A 19,561-nucleotide genomic window follows, 5' to 3' on the forward strand; every position below is an offset into this window, starting at 1 on the left:
ATTTCAATATTACAAACAGACACTCCAATTTCATTTATATGTATAGATGTATTATGAATAATGTGTAAAAATAATAATATGAATAAAAAAAAAATAAAGATAATACGTAAAAAACATTATTATTATTAATTTTATTTATTAAACTCACAACACTTCCAGACTCTTGAGATGCTCCAGCGCCTTCTCATCAACACACTTCAGCTGGTTGCCATCCAGGTGTAAGCTCTTGAGGGCCGTCAGTCCTCGGAAGGTGCGCCGGCTGATCGCAGTGAGCTCATTGCGGCTCAGATCCCTGGTGGAATATAAGAAATTCTGATTTATCCACATACAGCTCGTTGACACTATAAAAACAATAACAATAATCTTTACTTATAACTAGGTAACAAACCTTATTTTGCCATCAAATTCAAAATTCAAAATTCAATAATCATTTATTCATATACTGTTCTAATTTTTAAATTAAATGTCCATTTAATTTTAATTTTAATTTTATTTAAATGTTTAAATATAATTAAAATGTCCTACATGACTAAATTATCATTTATTCATGTAGGACATTTTAGCCGCTTATGAACGTCAAGTTATATCTATATAAATATAGATATAACTTGGCGTCCTACTTTATATAATTTTTATAAAATTAATAACGCTATAAAAATTAGGGGTTTGTGATAGAAGGGTGAAAATTTAGGGTTGTATGTATTTTTTAATGACACATAATAAAAAATATAAATAAAAATAAATTGCCCAACAAATAAAAAATAATGTTAGGGGTGGACAACCCTTATCACTTAGGGGTATGAAAAATCGATAGTAGCCGTTTCACAGACATACTGAATATGCAAATATTTCATAAAAATCGGTCAAGCTTCGGAGGAGTATGGTAACTAACACACAGATGTGACACGATAATTTTATATATGAGATAAACATAAAAATTTCAACAAATTCTTACTTTCCCCTAATTGTGAAGTTTGTGGGCTAGAAGAATTGCATTATATTTTGATGGAGTGTCTCCTTGCCTTCCGAAGGCGAGGCGAGGCAAGAATACATTCAAGTTTTGTTAGTCGCACTAGTGTTACCCACTGATATACTCATAATAGGTTAACTAATAGAGTTATTTTAGAGATAAGTCCACTTTTCTAATAAGAATAATAACAAAAAGTCGTAATTCTCAACCCATGCCGTATTGTAAGAAAATTTTGTATTTTTTTTTTATACTACTATGGTGGCAATCAAGCATACGGCCCATCTGATGGTAAATGGTTACCGTAGCCTATGAACGCCTGAAACACCAGGGGTATCACTTGCGTGTTGCCGACCCTTAAGAAACCTTAATATACCCTTGAAAGTATTACCCTCGTAAAAAGTGATATACATATATAAAATAACTAGCTGTCCGGCAAACGTTGTTTTGCCTTAAAATAAGAAAAAAATTAGGGGTGGACTACCCCTAACATATAGGGGGATGAAAAATAGATGTTGGCCGATTCTCAGACCTACTCAATACGCTCACAAAATTTCATGAGAATCGGTCAAGCCGTTTCGGAGGAGTATGGGAACGAAAACTGTGACACGAGAATTTTATATATAAGATAATAATAATGAGATTATTCTTATATCTCACTTTTTTTTAAACACGTTCTTTTAAACACGAAAAAGAAGAAATAATCTTTATTCAAATAAACTTCAATAAATAAATAAATAACCCTGAACAATTCCGACAGCGACATCTAGACCCAAGCTAAGCAGAGCTTGTGTTATGGGTACTAGACGACTCATATAAATATATGCATCCATTTTGTTTTGTAAATATACACATATTATATATAGAAAACACCTAGACCGATACAAATAATCATACTTATGAATATAAATGTTACCGTGCGAGGAATCGAACCCGCGACCAGACCATTGAGGCTGTCACACCTTTGTATGTATATAATTAAGTTTACTACAATATTCCAAAGAGAAATAAAACTTTTTTATGTCGGTTATAATGTTATACCGTTTTTAAATGTTCCACAGAGGGCGGCCGAGTCCGGGTGAGAAGATTAGCCGAATAATAAAACAGAGAAACAGTCGAAAAGTCATAAAAGACAACGTTTCGCACGCGATACTCCGTGATTAAATATTAATAGTTGAAGAATCCTGCCACGGTAGGACAGTGTGGATATGCTTGTATTATTTATAATAATCTTCAAGACATATGCTGCCCCGTAAAGGCGACGGATGAAAGACGACTGCATGCAACTGAAATGAGAATGTTGAGGTGGATGTGTGGTGTGACAAGAATGGATAAGATAAAGAATGAATACATTAGAGGAAGTATGAAAGTGGCGCCGGTGTCAGAGAGGTTGAAGAGTAATCGTCTATCATGGTATGGACATGTAATGCGTAGGAACGAGGATAATATTTTAAGAAAGATGTTACAAATGAATGTGGATGGTTATAAGGGCAGACGAAGACCGAAAAAGAGATAAATGGACGGTGTGAAAGATGATATGGTAAGAAAGGTAGTAAATAACGCGATGACTGCGAACAGGGATGAATGGAAGCGAAAAACATATTACGCCGACCACAAATAAATGGGATAAGGAAGAAGCAGATGATGATGATGATGACATATTCTAAATATATATAACTCAAAGGTGCTCAATAGAAATAAAAATAATAGAGAATAAAAATAGAAAATATTTTTAATAATAATTAAGCACTTTTGAATAGTCATAACAATTTGTTTTTTATCTCTCGTTCGGAAAGCTGTCTCATCACAAGAAGAACGAGCAAGACTTGTGTGTCTGCCTTTTAAATAATCCTTGTAAGTTTACCTTTACAAGTCGAAACGTGTGAATACAAACTACCAACAAGCACTAATTTTTGTCAAATATAAATACAATAAATTAAATCAGTCGTAGTTAAGAGCAGACCAGTCCATACATAAACATAGTTCACAGTATGACGGATGACAAAACAATGAAAATAAATGTTTTACAAAAGGCGGCCACTTGTCTGGACATTTTATGAGCATGATCTCATTCCACAGACAACGTCACGGTACAAAAATTACTACAGAGAGTATTTACACTTTAAAGAGAGAAGGTAGGCAATCGCACTAAACTACGCTATCATATATTATGAAAATTAATTATAACGTTGTCCGCAAATAAACTTATTCTTGCTATATATTGCTATCATCTATAAATTATCTATCTTATAAGAAGCTTTTTGATATTTTATATTGTTTAATATAAGATTTGAATACCTCTCTGAACTTGGTAGACTCTGGCATTTATTATCTCTTTTGTCATAAAATGAATTCTAACTTTGTGTAAGGCATATATCAAAATTATTATTTTTACTCGTAAGTTTCATTTCACATTTATGTTTTTGATGGGATATCATTACTTTTACATAATATTTTCATAAATTATGAGGCAACGAGGATATTTGATTGTTTAAAGCATTGACGTAAATCTAGAACTCATACCATAAATTATGGCTCTTTTTGATAAATATAGTATTTTTCGTATGTTTTCATAGCAGTATGTATATGATAATTGGAAATAACGAATATACAAGTCGTGTCGTATCAAGTTATAAGTACGGAGTATATTTTATACAGAATCTAAATTATGAATGCAACTTGTGTTTACCGCTCAATGCAATATTTGAAGTAAACTGTTATTCCTAAAAAAACTGTATCATTAACAAAATTGCTAGTTATCCACACATTGATGTGAAGGGGTTAACGTAAATAATGATAAAGATCGACATTTTACATACAATATTACTTTCCGTCCAGTACAATATGATCTCTGGTAGCCATGTAGGGAAGGTCATTTATATGATGGATCAATATTGTTACGCCCATTTTTATATTATCGACGTTTTCACCATCAATATCTACAGTGTCCGTCCAGTACAAGATGAGCTATTTTGACTTAGGATCATTATCTGTTCATTGTTTGAGCTATCGACGTTTTCATACGCAATTTTAGTATTCGTCCAATATAAGTTGAAATAGAATCAATATATGTATATATAAAATTTATATATATATAAAATGATAACAATTCTACCAGTTTCAGATTTTTTCCCTTATATTTACCTAATTACCTATCTGCATGCCAAATTTGAACTTCCTAGGTCATCTGGAAGTGGGTTATAATTTTGATCAATAGTTGATCAGTGATAAAAATGACGATATTTGGACGTTAATATCTAAACAACCGTTTGAGATATGTTTATGAAATTTGGAACACATATTTATCTCTGTTTTGTCAAGTCAACAATCAAGGCATATATCATATATAAACCAAATTTCACAGGTTTTTGATGGGATTATGAGAAAGAGATTTTGAGTTATGAGGGGGTCAAAAGTGGCTCCAAATGGTTCGTGTGGCTGCAAATGTATACACATGGTGCTGCTAGCCAGTTACTTGAAACTCGGCTTGACACGCTACCGCGTGTCTAGATTGTTTGATTTATTTTATTTATTCATTTATTTCAGGCAACTTCCTAGGTTTGGGCTGTGCGTTGATAGATCACTATGTCAGTCACCTTTGAGTTATATATATATATATATATATATATAGATTTATTTGAATTAATATTTCTGTTAACAACTTGTTTTTATATAATCACACGGACAGAGCGGTTGCGTATCCACAATGTTCCAAACTTCCAACGGAACTAGCGCTGGCCAAATCGCTCCTCCCCGAGCCTATTGAATAATGAATGTACTCAGAATTGGGTACTTTGTACTAATACAGTATATTGTTTACTTTCATTTTAATATGCCAATATTTTACTGGGAGGTTAAAAGTGTGGTATCATATTTCATAATAATATTATAAACGAGAAAGTTTGTAAGTACAGCAAACCTAGACCTGAGCACAAAAAAAATCAGCAGATTCTGCCAAACTGAAGAGGAAACGCCACTACACATCCTATGTGGTTGTAGCCCACTCATGCATAAAACCCATTCTTAAGGGTCGGCAACGCGTAAGTGACACCCCTGGTGTTTCAAGCGTCCACAGGCTGCGGTAACTGTTTACCATCAGATGGGCCGTATGCTTGTTTGCCACATGGTATAAAAGAAACGAAATATCTCCTTTGGAAAGTTTACACTCTATCCTGAGACAAAAACCATCGCTCCTAAGAATGTCCTTCAATTCTTGTCTTTTCTTGACCCGTCAGGGGAAAAATGGAATTAAAAACAAAATTAGCATTAAAAATTTAGTCATTCAGGATATTTTAGTACATCAATAACTAATTTTATAAGGAGTAACTAAAACTAGATAGATGAATTTATAGATGATAGCAATATATAGCAAGTATAATTTTATTTGCGGACAACGTTATAATTTATTTTTCATACTGCTTTCTTGATATATGATAGCGTAGCGGCTTTTGTATTGATTGCCGCATGCATCCTCATGTAAAGTGCGAATACTGTAACTACCATATAGTAATTTTTGTAGCTGTGACGTGGTCGTGTGGAATGAGTAGTCATGCTCACTAAAATGTCCAGACATGTGGCGGCGTGGTGGGCCGGGTCATTGGGCTCCCTAAAATATGGTTGAGCGCAGTGATGGCTGGCTCGTCCGTCATACTCGTGAACGAGTGCTGCTTGTAGGGACTGGTCTGCTCTTATCACTACGACTGATTTAATCTTATTGTGTTTTTATATTTGAGCCTAAATAAATTAGTGCTGGTTGGTAGTTTGTATTCACACGTTTCGACTTGTAAAATGTGAACTTACAAGGATTGTTTAAAAGAGCAACACACAAGTTTCTTGCTTATTCTTCTTGTGATGAGACAGATTTCCGAATAAGCGGTAGATTTAAAAAATGTTGACTATTCAAAAGTGCTTAAATTAAGTATATTTGAATAAATGATTTTCTGTTCTATTCTACTCTTTCACGCAAAAACTTCTGAACGGATTTTAATGAAACTTTACGATAATATATAATAGCTCATACATCAGAATAACAGATAGCCTATACATCACGCGGAAACCGTAGGCAAAACTCAGGTAATATTATAAACGCGAAATCTTGTGAGTATGGATGGATGTTTTTGTTACTCTTTCATGCAAAAACTACTGAACGGATTTTAATGAAACTTTACAGTAATATAGCTTGTTGGCGAGTGTTATGGATTTCTCAGTTGGTTATTATGGTGATTGTAATAAAACTAGGTAATTGTGGATAAATGAAATTAATTTGCTTCCGTATATTGTGAAAAGATCAAATGCAATGAAAAAACATAAGAAGAACAGTGACAGGAACATTAAAAAGTGTATGGCTATAAAAAAGTATTAACAAGGTTTTAATCTCCAACATAGCTTATACATCAGAATAACATATAGGCTATTATACTGAAATTTAACGCGGATGAATCAGCTGGTAGGTTATAAATATACATTTTTTTTTTTTTAATTTATTTTGGTACAAACAGTCATTATAATTATAATTACAAATATAGATATATAGATAGTTGATTACATCGAAAAGTATTTAGTAGTATTATATTAATAATAGTGTTGACTTTTAATAGATAGATGATTCAAGTTAGGAATTTTTTTTTTGTATATTATATTTTACTATAAACAGATACAGTAACATGAAATATAACAAAACAATTATAACATAGACAGTGAAGAAAACATAATTATTAATTATTTGTTAATTATAATTTATTTTGTATAAAACATACATATATTTAAAATAGATATTTATTCGATTAAGATAATCATCACTATATGTATAAAACAAAGATGTATGTCTATATGTTTGACATACATCTTTAAAATGTCATTCAAATCGGATTTTGAATCATTCTTTTAAATAAAACTTTATGATCAAAAGGAAAATAACAGGATGGTCGAAAATTTTGTCTATTGAGATATGTAACCCGTGCGAAATAAAGACAAAAGAAATAAAGAAAAAGCAAGTTTATATTATCGATTATTAAACAGCTGTTTTAGTATATATACATAAAGATTATTTCTATTTCTAGAATGTAACTCATGGCCCACCGGATGGTAAACGGTGACCTCCCCCCTTCTCACAACCCCCTATAACCACGTGCACGGCCAGTTTGTTATTTATTCATCATACGGCCGGATCGATGACAATGTTAGCATCGTGTCAAATAGTGTTTTAATAACTAACCGGCTCGTCTTGAAATATTTTTAGTTTTGTCTCTTTTTTGGTCTGTCTTGACATATTAGGTTTTTCTTTTTTATCATTACATAGTATAAAATAAAGTCGCTGTCGCTGTCTCTCCGTCCCTATGTATGCTTCAATCTTTAAAACTACGCAACGGATTTTGAAGCGATTTTTTTAATAGATATAGTGATTCAAGAGGAAGATTTACATATATGTATGATACATGTACATCCGTGCGAAGCCGGGGTGAGTAGCTAGTTAATATATAAATACATAAAATGTATAAAATAATAGTTTCTCCGTCTAATATCAGATATGTGCTTGTGAAAGTCCCGTCAAAATCGGACCAGCCGTTTTATAGATTAGCGAAACAAGTAGGTATTTTGTTTACATATACTGGGACATGAGAATTTTGTATATTAGATAATAATAAAACTGGATATTTCAAACAGCGCCATCTAGTCCTATGCTAAATAGAGCTTGAGGTATGGCTACTAGACAAGTCATATTAAATACATAGATATTTTTACAAATACATACATAATATACAAAGAAAACACCCAGACAGATACAAACAATCATACTCATGAATACAAATGTTTGGGCCGTGAGAGGAATCGAACCCGCGACCATCGGAAGAAAGGCATAAACCGCCATTCTTCCGAAAAACAAATATGACAACAACAAAATGTAAGATTGGGCCCGTACGAAGTTTATATAGAGAAGGAATGTAGTAATCTATTTTTTTTTGAGGTCTATGGTAAGTATTGCGGTGTGTATATAAATAAAATTGGAGTGTCTGTTCGTAATATTAAAATAACCGTTTTTTACTACATGCATATGAATATAAATACGGTACATACACCAAAATAATATTTTTTACAATTTTTGTCCGTCTGTCTGTCTGTCTGTCTGTTTGTCCGGCTCCGGCTAATCTCTGAAATGGCTGGACCGATTTTGACGGGACCTTTTTTGGCAGGTAGCTGATGAAATAAGGAGTAACTTAGGCTACTTTTATTTTAAAAAAAGTTAAGCGGTGTACTAAATCATTAGACCACCGAGGTCGCCAAATATGCACTTAATTATTTGCATTTTTGGCGATAATTATGTAATAAAACGTGAAAGAGTTGAACAAATTATCTTCTTTAACAGGTTGAAGATAAATAAAAGATCGCATTGAAAAATCTTATATCTCACATTTTGTTTATTGTTAATCTAAATAAATATAACTCAAAGGTGACTGACGTAGTGATCTATCAACGCACAGCCCAAACCACTGGACGGATCGGGCTGAAATTTGGCATGCAGGTAGATGTTATGACGTAGGCATCCGCTAAGTAAGGATTTTGATTAATTCTACCCCCAAGGGGATAAAAGGGGATGAAAGTTTGTATGAAACTTTGTCAATTTTAAACCGATCGGGCTGAGACTTTGCATGCATAAAGTTACTATGACGTAGGCATCTCCTAAGAAAGGATTTTGATAAATTCCACCCCTAAGGGGATAAATTAACGCGAGCGAAGCCGCGGGCAAAAGCTAGTGACGTATATTATTTTTGAAATATATGTTTAGTGTACAATAATTTGAGGTAGACATTATTTAACACCTACATTTATTTCAATTAAAGTGCCCACGGGTCCAACGTGTTTTACTTTGGTTGCGGAGTGACCCACCGGTGGGCATGTGGTCTTTAACGTGTTAAAACACTTTCACTTAAAAATACAAGGGCTAAGAACTAACAAAAGGTCTCTAAAAATCCTTTTATTTAAAAATACAGAATCGAGTGTAACAGAAAACTGTCTGTGGATGGAACTATTTCAATCCTAAATCAAATCAAATCCTAAGCTAAGCCTCCATTATCGAGGTTTGACCGCCATTTTGTCGAGTGGGAACCGCAAATTGTGGATTAAGTTGCGTCGAGATTCGGCCATAATGGATCTTTTACGGATGGCTGTTTGCGTTTCTTTCCTTATTGCAATTGTCGAGTTTTTTTAACTATAGTCTGTTTTTTTAATCTCGGAGACATTTTCGATGTTGCTAGGTTTTGCTTTTTTTAAATAGGGTTGTGGCACTATCGGAAATTGATATTAGTTACCAATTTTTATAGGTTATTCAGTAATGTGTGGGTGTTTATTTAAAACGTATTAACACCAAATTAATATAATAGAAAATCATTTATTAAAAAAAAATGTTTTTTATTTGTGACTAATATAAAGACTAACTGCTTTTTTTTTATATAACACATGACCTTTTTATAGTCATATTTAGTGTCATATATCATAAAACAAATACTTATTTAAAATATTTATTTGTTTGAAAGAAATAATGTTTATTTGCAGTAGTAGTATTTTTAATACTGTAAAAAATTACCCACTTAGGTTTGTGCCTATACTTGTAATATTTCTGTCAACACTCGACACCCTTCCACTAGTACCTCTCCAGATAACATAGATTTAAGTTCAGTGTAAAGTCAGTCCACGTTACGACTCCGCGTGGAATGTACGCGTCACTAATAAGCCATGTTGCACACTACCAAACAAACTTACTAATGTACAATAAATAGTACAATTATTACAGCTGTATACTCACTACCTACATACTACAGTAAACAATATATTATGTAGCGACACATCATATATAACGATACAGTTGTGAGGTGATAACCACCGACCTACAATATAAACTTACATTCAAGCACTTTTGAATAGTCATTACCTACTTATTTCAGTCTATCTGTCTGTCTGTTTGTTTCGGCTAATCTCTGAAATGGCTGGACCGATTTTGACGGGACTTTTTTTGGCAAGTAGCTAATGTAATAAGGAGTTACTGAGGCTACTTTTATTTTAGAAAAATAAAGTTAAATTACAGGCGAACGTAGTCGCGTGTACAGCTAGTAAACAATATATTATGAACCGACACCTCATCACATCATAGATAACTATCGCACCAGTTTCGAGCCCCCGTGTTAATATAAAAAAAATACTTTACACAAAGTACTAGTACTAAATTACAGGTAAATTGTGAAAGTACGGTATGTATATTTTTGTATATTGATTTCAAAGGATTCATTAAAAACTCGTTACTAGCTGTAACTGACTGGTAATTGAACCTTTCTATGGCCGGCACTTAATTAGTAATTAGACAGTAATTATACTATTAATGACCTCTCGCATTATTGAGGTACCTGGCTGTTTAGCCGACTTCAAATATTACGATAGTTTTATTTTATTTTAATATATGTAAATACTAGCTACTAGCCCGGGTGTACATGTATTATACATATAAACATTCCTCTTGAATCACTTTATCTATTAAAAAATCGCTTCAAAATCTGAAGAATTGAAATTGAAAGATTTAATACATAGGGACGGACAGACAGCGACAGCGACTTTGTTTTATACTATGTAATGATAATGTAATGTAATGATAAGAGCGGATCCAGCTTTTGCGTCAGGACATAGTCTTGGTCAAGTCAAGAACTTATAACTTAACTAACTTTTCCCCGCGGCTTCGCTCGCGTTAATTTATCCCCTTAAGGGTGGAATTTATCAAAATACTGTCTTAGGGGATGCCTACGTCATAGTACCTTTATGCATGCAAAGCCTCAGCCCGATCAGTTTAAAATTGACAAAGTTTCATACAAACTTTCATCCCCTGTTTTATCCCCTTGGGGGTAGAATTAATCAAAATCCTACTTTTTACTTGTATCTGTTGTTATCAAAATCTAAATATATATAACTCAAAGATGACTGACGTAGTGATCTATCAACGCACAGCCCAAACCACTGGACAGATCGTGAAATTTGGCATGCAGGTAGATGTTATGACGTAGGCATCCGCTAAGAAAGGCTTTTTAGTGTAATTGGAGTAATATAATTTTAGAAAAAAATTAACGGACGTACAACCGTGTAAAATATTAACAAAACATATATTGTTAAATCTATTTAAAATCATAATTAATCTCAAAGATTACATCCATCAATTAACTAAAAATCTTAATTAAATCATAATAATTAGCGTCGGCCATTTTGTGGCGTGCCTCAAAATGGCGTCCGTACCCGCCGTCGCGTTGGTGCGTCGTAATTACTTTAATTAATTGTTTGAGATCGTTAATTATTACTTTTGTTGTGTTTTTGGGGAGAAATGCGGTCGGTGTTATGACGAGATGGATGTTTCTTTGATTTGTAACTGATTTTAAATAGAAACAATATATTTTTTGAGTTATAATTACACGGTTGTACGTGTTAATTTTTTAAATTATATTCTGCAAAAGGTTGAAGAGCGTTCCAAGGTTTCCTGATACAACACTTTCTTTCAATAAAGTGTTATTATAAGATTTTTATAAATAATGATATTGTTTTTGTAGAAAAAAATCTACGTTAATATTCATAGTAATCATCTATTATTTTTAAACTAATAAAAAAAGTAACAAAGAGCTGATACAGTTCTTTCTGTTTTTAGAATAGAATAGAATAGAAATCATTTATTCAATTAAACTTACATTGAAACACTATTGAATAGTCATCACATTTTTTTTAATTTACCGCTCATTCGGAACCTGTCTCATTACAAGAAGAATGAGCAAGTGCGTTTAGCTCTTTTAAATAAATTTATTGTTATATATGTTTTAAGTTAGTGTGTATCAAACGTTTCAGACATATATTAGTAATTCAATTAAATACCTATTTAAAAATATTTTTTTTTCAATTATTGATTGAATAATTGAATAAGAGTAAATCAGTCGTAGTGATGAGAGCACCAGTAGCTACGAGCAGGACCTACATACATCTATTTGCCTCGCCGGCTTCAGAGCTCGCGTTATCCCGTAGGGGGAATTTATGAAGGATATTCTTAGAAACGTCATGGTAGATTTATCTGCAAAGTCTCGGGAAAGATCGGTTTAAAATTGACAAGATTTCAAAGCAGATATTTCGTTTATGCATGAGTGGAATTTATCAAAAACTTTCATAGCGGATATGTACGTCATAACATCTACCTGCTTCAGTTTGGCAGAATCTGCAGTGGTTTTGTGTGCATAGATCACTATGGCATCATGCTTGAGTTATATATATAAATCTAACGTTTCAGACGTTAGTAAGTTACTCCTTATAAAATTAACTATTGATGTACTGAAATATCTTTAATGAATTTTTAATTACAATTTTGTCTTTAATTCCATTTTAAAACAGAGGTCACAATAAACGAACTGTGCAATTAACTTTGAACCCTCGATAGCTCATTATCTTCTCAGACTTCCGATTCACTTCCGCCAAGATGGCGCCGCATCCGGTAGACTGGCAGTACTCGTCTGTGCGCCATCCGGAGCGGATGCATTACTTGTTCTATAGTGATTCTTAATTTAAAATATTCAAGATTTGTCTATGAATAAAGAATAAATGTTGGTTTATGAAAGTTAACAAATGAATAATAATCTCAGGACAATTCACACAGCGCCATCTAGACCCAAGTTAAGATAGCTAAAGCTTGTGTTATGAGTACTAGATAACTGATACAAATACATAGATTTTTTTTTTCGTAAGTACATACATATAAATATATACTATGTAAACATAGAAAACACCCAGACCGGTACAAACAATTATACTCATGAATACAAATGTTTGTGCCGTGCTAGGAATCGAACCTGCGACTGCCAGACCACTGATGTCGTCAAGTCAAAAATATCTTTATTCATGTAGGTCTATTACAGACTCTTATGATATGTCAAATCTACCGTCAGTTCGGAATGGTTATTATAACAGATATGTATTATTATTATTCTCAACTAGCTGTTTCCGCGACGTCGTCCGCGTGGAATTTAACTTTATTTTTCTAAAATAACAGTAGCCTAAGTTACTCTTTATTATATCAGGTACCTGCCAAAAAAAGTCCCGTCAAAATCGGTCCAGCCATTTCAGAGATTAGCCGGAACAAACAGACAGACAGACAAAAATTGTAAAAAATGTTATTTTGGTATATACACCGTGTATATATTCATATGCATGTAGTAAAAATCGGTTATTTCAATATTACAAACAGACACTCCAATTTTATTTATATGTATAGATATTAACCGGGGAACCGAACAGGAATACTTTTAAAGAAACAGTTTGGAGCTATAACAACTGGGGTGTGACACTTATTTAGTAATTTTAGACTCGTATTTTGCACTCTCGGCGCGTTGTTTGTTTTTATGTCCCTTATTACATGGCAAACCTCTTTGGACCAGACATTTTTCGTATACGTTTCTTCACATTCAATTCTGTTTGGGGAGGAAACGAGTAATTTATAAAATACGTGGCTAAAATTGTGCTATATGCGGGCTCTTGATTTACTATTAAAAGTTTCTGTTTTTTTGTATTCACACGTTTCGACTTGTAAATGTAAACGTACAAGGATTATTTAAAAGAGCAACACACAAGTTTCTTGCTCGTTCTTCTTGTGAAAAGACAGCTTTCCGAATGAACGGTAGATTAAAAAAAAATTTGTTATGACTATTCAAAAGTGCTTAAATTAAGTTTATTTGAATAAATGATTTTCTATTCTATTCTATTCTACATGAATGATTTTTTTATAGCATAGACAAACGAGCTAGCGGCTCATCTGATGGTAAATGATTACCGCTGACTTTGAGCCAGCGGAACAACAGCAGACCAGCCCCTACAAGTAGCACTCATTCACGAGTATGACGGATGAGTCAGCCATCACTACGCTCGACCATATTTTTCGGAGCCCAATGACCCGGCCCACCACGCCGCCACAAGTCTGGACATTTTAGTGAGCATGACTACTCAAGACACTAGACCACGTCATAGCTACTTACAATTGCCATCTGATAGTTAAAGTATTCACATCTAAATATATATATAACTCAAAGGTGACTGACTGACATACTGATCTATCAACGCACAGCCCAAACCACTGAACGGATCGGGCTGAAATTTGGCATGCAGGTATATGTTATGACGTAGACATCCGCTAAGAAAGGATTTTGATTAATTCTACCCCCAAGGGGATAAAATAGGGGTTGAAAGTTTGTATGAAACTTTGTCAATTTTAAACCGATCGGGCTGAGACTTTGCATGCATAAAGCTACTATGACGTAGGCATCATCTAAGAAAGGATTTTGATAAATTCCATCCCTAAGGGGATAAATTAACGCGAGCGAAACCGCGGCCAAAAGCTAGGTTTACATAAGAATGCATGCGGCAATCATTACCTGAAGATTTCAATATCGTATCGGTCCGAATTTTTTTTTATTTTTTTATTGGGGATTTTGGGCTATTGTCAGGTGCTAAGACCTGTAGCGCTGCGACCTACATAGATCTATTGTGCTCGCCCTTTTTCAGAGTTCACCACCTAGACCCGTCAGGGCCAAGAATAGAAGGATATTAGGAGCGATGGTTTTTATCTCCTCAGGATAGAGTGTAAACTTTCCAAAGGAGATATTTCGTTTATGCATGAGTGGGCTACAACCACATAGGATGTGTAGTGGCGTTTCCTCTTCAGTTTGGCAAAATCTTACGAAAATACCATTGATGGAAAGTAAACATTTCTCAATTAATTAGTATAGGTAGGCCATCTTTTATTATTAAAAAGCAGACGACGTCGCATGAACAACTAGTACATAAACAAATACTATAATCAATAAAAATATTTATTCAAATAAACTCATTACAAGCACTTTTGAATAGTCATATTTTGATTCTACCACTCATTCGGAATGCAGACTCATCACAAAAAGTATGAGCAAGAAAATTTTGTGTTGCTCTTTTGAATAAATGTTAATTTAAATAAATAACTATACAATAAAAAGTACGAGGCATGCGACATACAAATCGCTACGCACTCATTCTTAGTGTAATCAGATGATATTGCCAGCGCTATAAATTTTAAGTTTTTTCTACAATAACATTATTATCATTTATGAACTCTTCAATTTTATAATAAGCTTTTTTACAAAGGAAGTGTTTTATACGCCACTAGCTACTCGCCCCGGCTTTGCTGATAGAGATATTCAGTGGATTACGTATACAGTTGTAAATATAATTTACTTCGTTCCGATTGCAGTTGCACGTTACACACAAACTGTTACTTAGCAACAATACTTATTTTAAATGTGATGGATTATACTTTTTCTACTTCAATCAATGTGCCTAATATTTGCACTGGTGTCCATGTATTATATATATAAACCTTCCTCTTGAATCACTCTATCTATTAAAAAAACCGCTTCAAAATCCGTTGCGTAGTTTTAAAGAATTAAGCATACATAGGGACGGACAGAGAGCGGCAGTGACTTCGTTCTATACTATGTAATGATTAGAAAGTTATTTCGTAGTTAGATCATATAAAATACATACTAATGTAAATACATAAAAAAAGCCTACTAAAGTTACTTATAAAGAATTCAAAAGACACCGGAAGTCGGAAGCTAGCGGGTAACAATAAAAAATTGAATTGCAGCCGCTCCCAAAGGTATTGGTGTGTACGGACGGATGGAAACACTTTATATATATAATTTAAGGAGCACATTTAATTTTCTTCTGCTCGGGGCGAGCGGGGCCGCAAGAGGTAGAGAGCGGCTCCACGCCTACACTATTGACATCCCAGCTGCTCGAACTAACCGTTTTGCATCATCTTTCCTTATGCGAGCAGCTAAGGAGTGGAACTCTCTACCAGCGTCTATTTTTCCTGCCTCTTACAAGATTGGGTCTTTCAAGTCAAAAGTCAGTCAGATGAGATTGCGGTCAAAAAATTATGATAAAAAAAAAAAAAAAATTATTGATTGATTGATTGGGTTGATATTTCATGTGTTATTTTTGAGTAAAATACATAAATGATGCTATGGGGAAATGGAACAAACACTATCTGTGTTTCTGTCTTTAAAATTCAGAAAAAATGTATTAGGGCTATGAGCACATACAGGGACTCGAGCAAATCACTATTTAAAAAACATAGATTAATGACCTTAACAGGACTGTAGGTACATTAAACAAATAGTGTTATTTGTAATTCAAAATCCAGATATATTTCCTAAAAATAAAGAAATGTGCCAAAGAAGTCAAAGATCTAGAGTAGGAACGAAGCTGTACATCTTCTTGATCGTTCCCTCACTGCTGAGGATCGCGACTCTACAGTATGTTGTCGACCAGCTGTCGCCATCGGTTGTGCTCAGACGCCTGGTGCAGTGCGGCGCTGACAGTAATGTTTAACTGACGAGATACCTGGTCTGACCTGGAGTGGGACTACGGCCTCGAGGTCTTTTACCCTCTTTAAGCTGTACATACATAATATAAAAATTTATGATAAAATACCAGATGATATAAAGACACTTCCATGACGATTGACATATAAATTAAATAATTGGTTACTCGACAAATGTTCTGACTCTTTGAATGTTTGATAATATGTATTTATAATTCTCTGATGACAATTGATTTAATAATTAAATTATATTTAATACTAGCTGCTACCGCGACTTCGTCCGCGTGGAATTTAACTTTATTTTTATAAAAAAACTAGCCTAATTAACTCATTATTACATCAGCTACCTGCCAATAAAACTCGTCAAAATCGGTCCAGCCATTTCAAAGATTACCATTTTTAACAATATTTTGTATCTGTCTACCAAAATCAATTGTCAGTCTATATATATTCATATGCATGTAGTAAAAAACGGTTATTTCAATATTACAAACAGACACTCCAATTTTATTTATATGTATAGATTTATTTATTTTGGCATGGCTAGTGAGGCAAAACATAATGGGACATTATATTATAAAAACAAAAAATGTAAACCTATGTTTAGTGCAAATAAATTTGATTTGATTTGATAAAAAAATGCGAGTTGCAAGTTCTCGACTGAAGAGGTTACTAATATTATGAGCATGAAAGCTTGTGAGTATGGATGGATGAATGTTTGTTAGTCTGTCACGTAAAAACTACTGAAAGGATTTTAATAAAACTTTACAGTAATATAGCTTATACATTAGAATAATACATAATTTATAATTTAAAAAGATATTATGTAAATAGTCCGAAATATAATCTATACAACATATAAATATAGATACGGTACATACACCAAATTAACATTTTTTACAATTTTTGTCTGTCTGTCTGTCGGTCTGTTTGATTAATCTTGAAAACCGATTTTGACAGAATATGTTTTGGCAAGTATTGATGTAATAATAATAATAGGATACTTTTATTTTAGAAATATAAAGTCAAATTCCACGCGGACGAAGTCGCGGGAACAGCTAGTGATAAATATAAAGATAGTGCGAGACAGACAAAATTGCGCGAACAAAAAAAATGACTTTTTTTTGTTCGCGCAACTAAATTCTAGTTAGTTATTTTCAACCGTACTTAAGATACTATAATATCTTTATGTGTCGTCTTTAATTAAAATAAGTAAAATATGTCAGTTATTCCTGTAATAATAATAATAACATAAAAAAGTAACAGTTAAGTTCTATTCGAACTGTATTTCTGTTACTATCTTTATTCTTAGAAGAACTGGTACGAAACTGAACTCTTTTTATGTATTTTACTTAAAAATAAGATATAATGTATTTTTAAGTAAAATAATTAAAAAAAAAATGTTAGTTGTTCATGAGATAAAAATAATAGTAACAAAAAAGTAAGAGTTTAGAAGAACTGGCAAAAAACTGAACTGTTTTTATGTATTTTTTTTAATAATAAGACAAAATTTATTTTTAAGTAAAATAATAAAAAAAATGTTAGTTGTTCATTCTTGCCAGTTCTTCTCAACTGAAGTAACTTCTCGAATTAGAAGGTAGGAATATACTATACCTATATGTAGTAGATAAAAAAACATAAATATGGCTCGTTGAAAGTGTCCTTTATGTGTCCGTTATATGTTTTTTATTTCATGTGGAAGTTAAAGTATTATGTGTTGTTTTTTTATAATTATTTACTATTCTTATGTGTTACTTGAATTTTGTTTGTACTCTCTTTGTTATCGGGATACGAATAAAGATTTTTATCTATCTATCTTTATGGATTAATGAGTTTGGATTTCAATTTTAATATCATAATAATAATCTAGGACCATTCACACAGCGCCATCTAGATACAAGCTAAGGGAACCTTGTGTTATAGGCACTAATTAGATAACTGCTAGAAACACTTAGACAATAGTTGTAAATACATACATAATATACATACAAAACACCCAGACACGACCACTAATATAAATATATATATATATTATACATAGAAAACACCCAAACAATAATCGATACAAAACCGTGCGAGGAATCGAATCATTGAAACAAAAGCTGTGTTTGCAAGGAGGCCATCAAAATATATGTAGTTTGCAATTACACCGTGCGAGGAATCGAATCCGCGACCATTGAAAACAAAGTGCTGTGTTAAATTATTAGACCAACGAGGCTGTCAAAATATATGTAATATGCAATTACACATTACAGGGTGCGAGGAATCGAATCCACGCCCATCGGAAGTGAATCGATGTTATAAACCGCTACGCCATCGAGGTCATCATGCAGATACATCTTGTATTCATTAAACAAATTGCACTTAACATAAAATTTACTTAAATTGTCAGGGGAGGCATTGTATTACAAATGGTTGACATCCCCCAGGAGATGGGGGTGCGGCGACCTCCCTGCACGAGGGTTCCCGCTTCGATTCTTGTGAAAGGCAAATAACGTTACGTTGTCTTGGGACCAAATTTTGCACGGTTCACCTTTTCTATTACAATTTAACTATAGTCTCTTGACGGCCTCCGCCATCTACCGGTTTAACATACTGTCGATGGTCGCGGGTTCGATTCCTCGCACGGCACAAACATTTGTATTCATGAGTTGTTTGTAACGGTCTGGGTGTTTTCTATATTTGTAACATTTTTTTAAAAAACTGTTTTTGTTTTTTTTTTTGTTATTTATGGGTTATAAAGATGACATACGTACTAGTATACGTATCGTTAGAGGAATCGAACCCGCGAACATCGGATGTAAGGGTGCTAAACCGTTAGAACGTCGAGGTCGTCAAATTACTTTATTCCTTACTTGAAAATGCGATCTAACAACAAATGTAGAAGTTTTGTCTATGGTAATAGTCTACGTGTAGTTTCGTACCACAGACAAGATGTAGTGGCATAGAGCTATTCAAATTTTGTAGAATTCATGTCTGCGCATTAATTTCCTGAATATCTTTACACTGCTTCCGGTCTTGTAGTTTAAGCTGAAATAATATTTACTTGGTGTTATTCCCGATTTCGTGTGCATGAAACTTTCATCCCATATTACAACCCTTTCTAAACTATTTTATGAAACAAATTTGACTCTTTTTAGAAGGTTTTTTGAAGGGAATGTGAAGTCTACAAACCT

General features: G+C 33.2%; 1 protein-coding gene across 1 annotated transcript in view; it reads right to left on the reverse strand.

Annotated features, from left to right (window-relative positions):
• LOC131849067 (protein slit) overlaps positions 1 to 19,561 on the reverse strand; it is a 125,429-nt gene that overhangs the window by 48,920 nt on the left and 56,948 nt on the right. Inside the window, exon 5 of the mRNA XM_059199052.1 lies at positions 149 to 292. Coding sequence (XP_059055035.1) covers positions 149 to 292 — 144 coding nt within the window. The remainder of the gene's footprint in view (positions 1 to 148; positions 293 to 19,561) is intronic.

This window comes from Achroia grisella, unplaced genomic scaffold, assembly GCF_030625045.1.
Source record: "Achroia grisella isolate CSIRO2021 unplaced genomic scaffold, CSIRO_AGI_Agris_v1 utg633, whole genome shotgun sequence".
Taxonomy (NCBI): Eukaryota; Metazoa; Arthropoda; class Insecta; order Lepidoptera; family Pyralidae; genus Achroia; species Achroia grisella.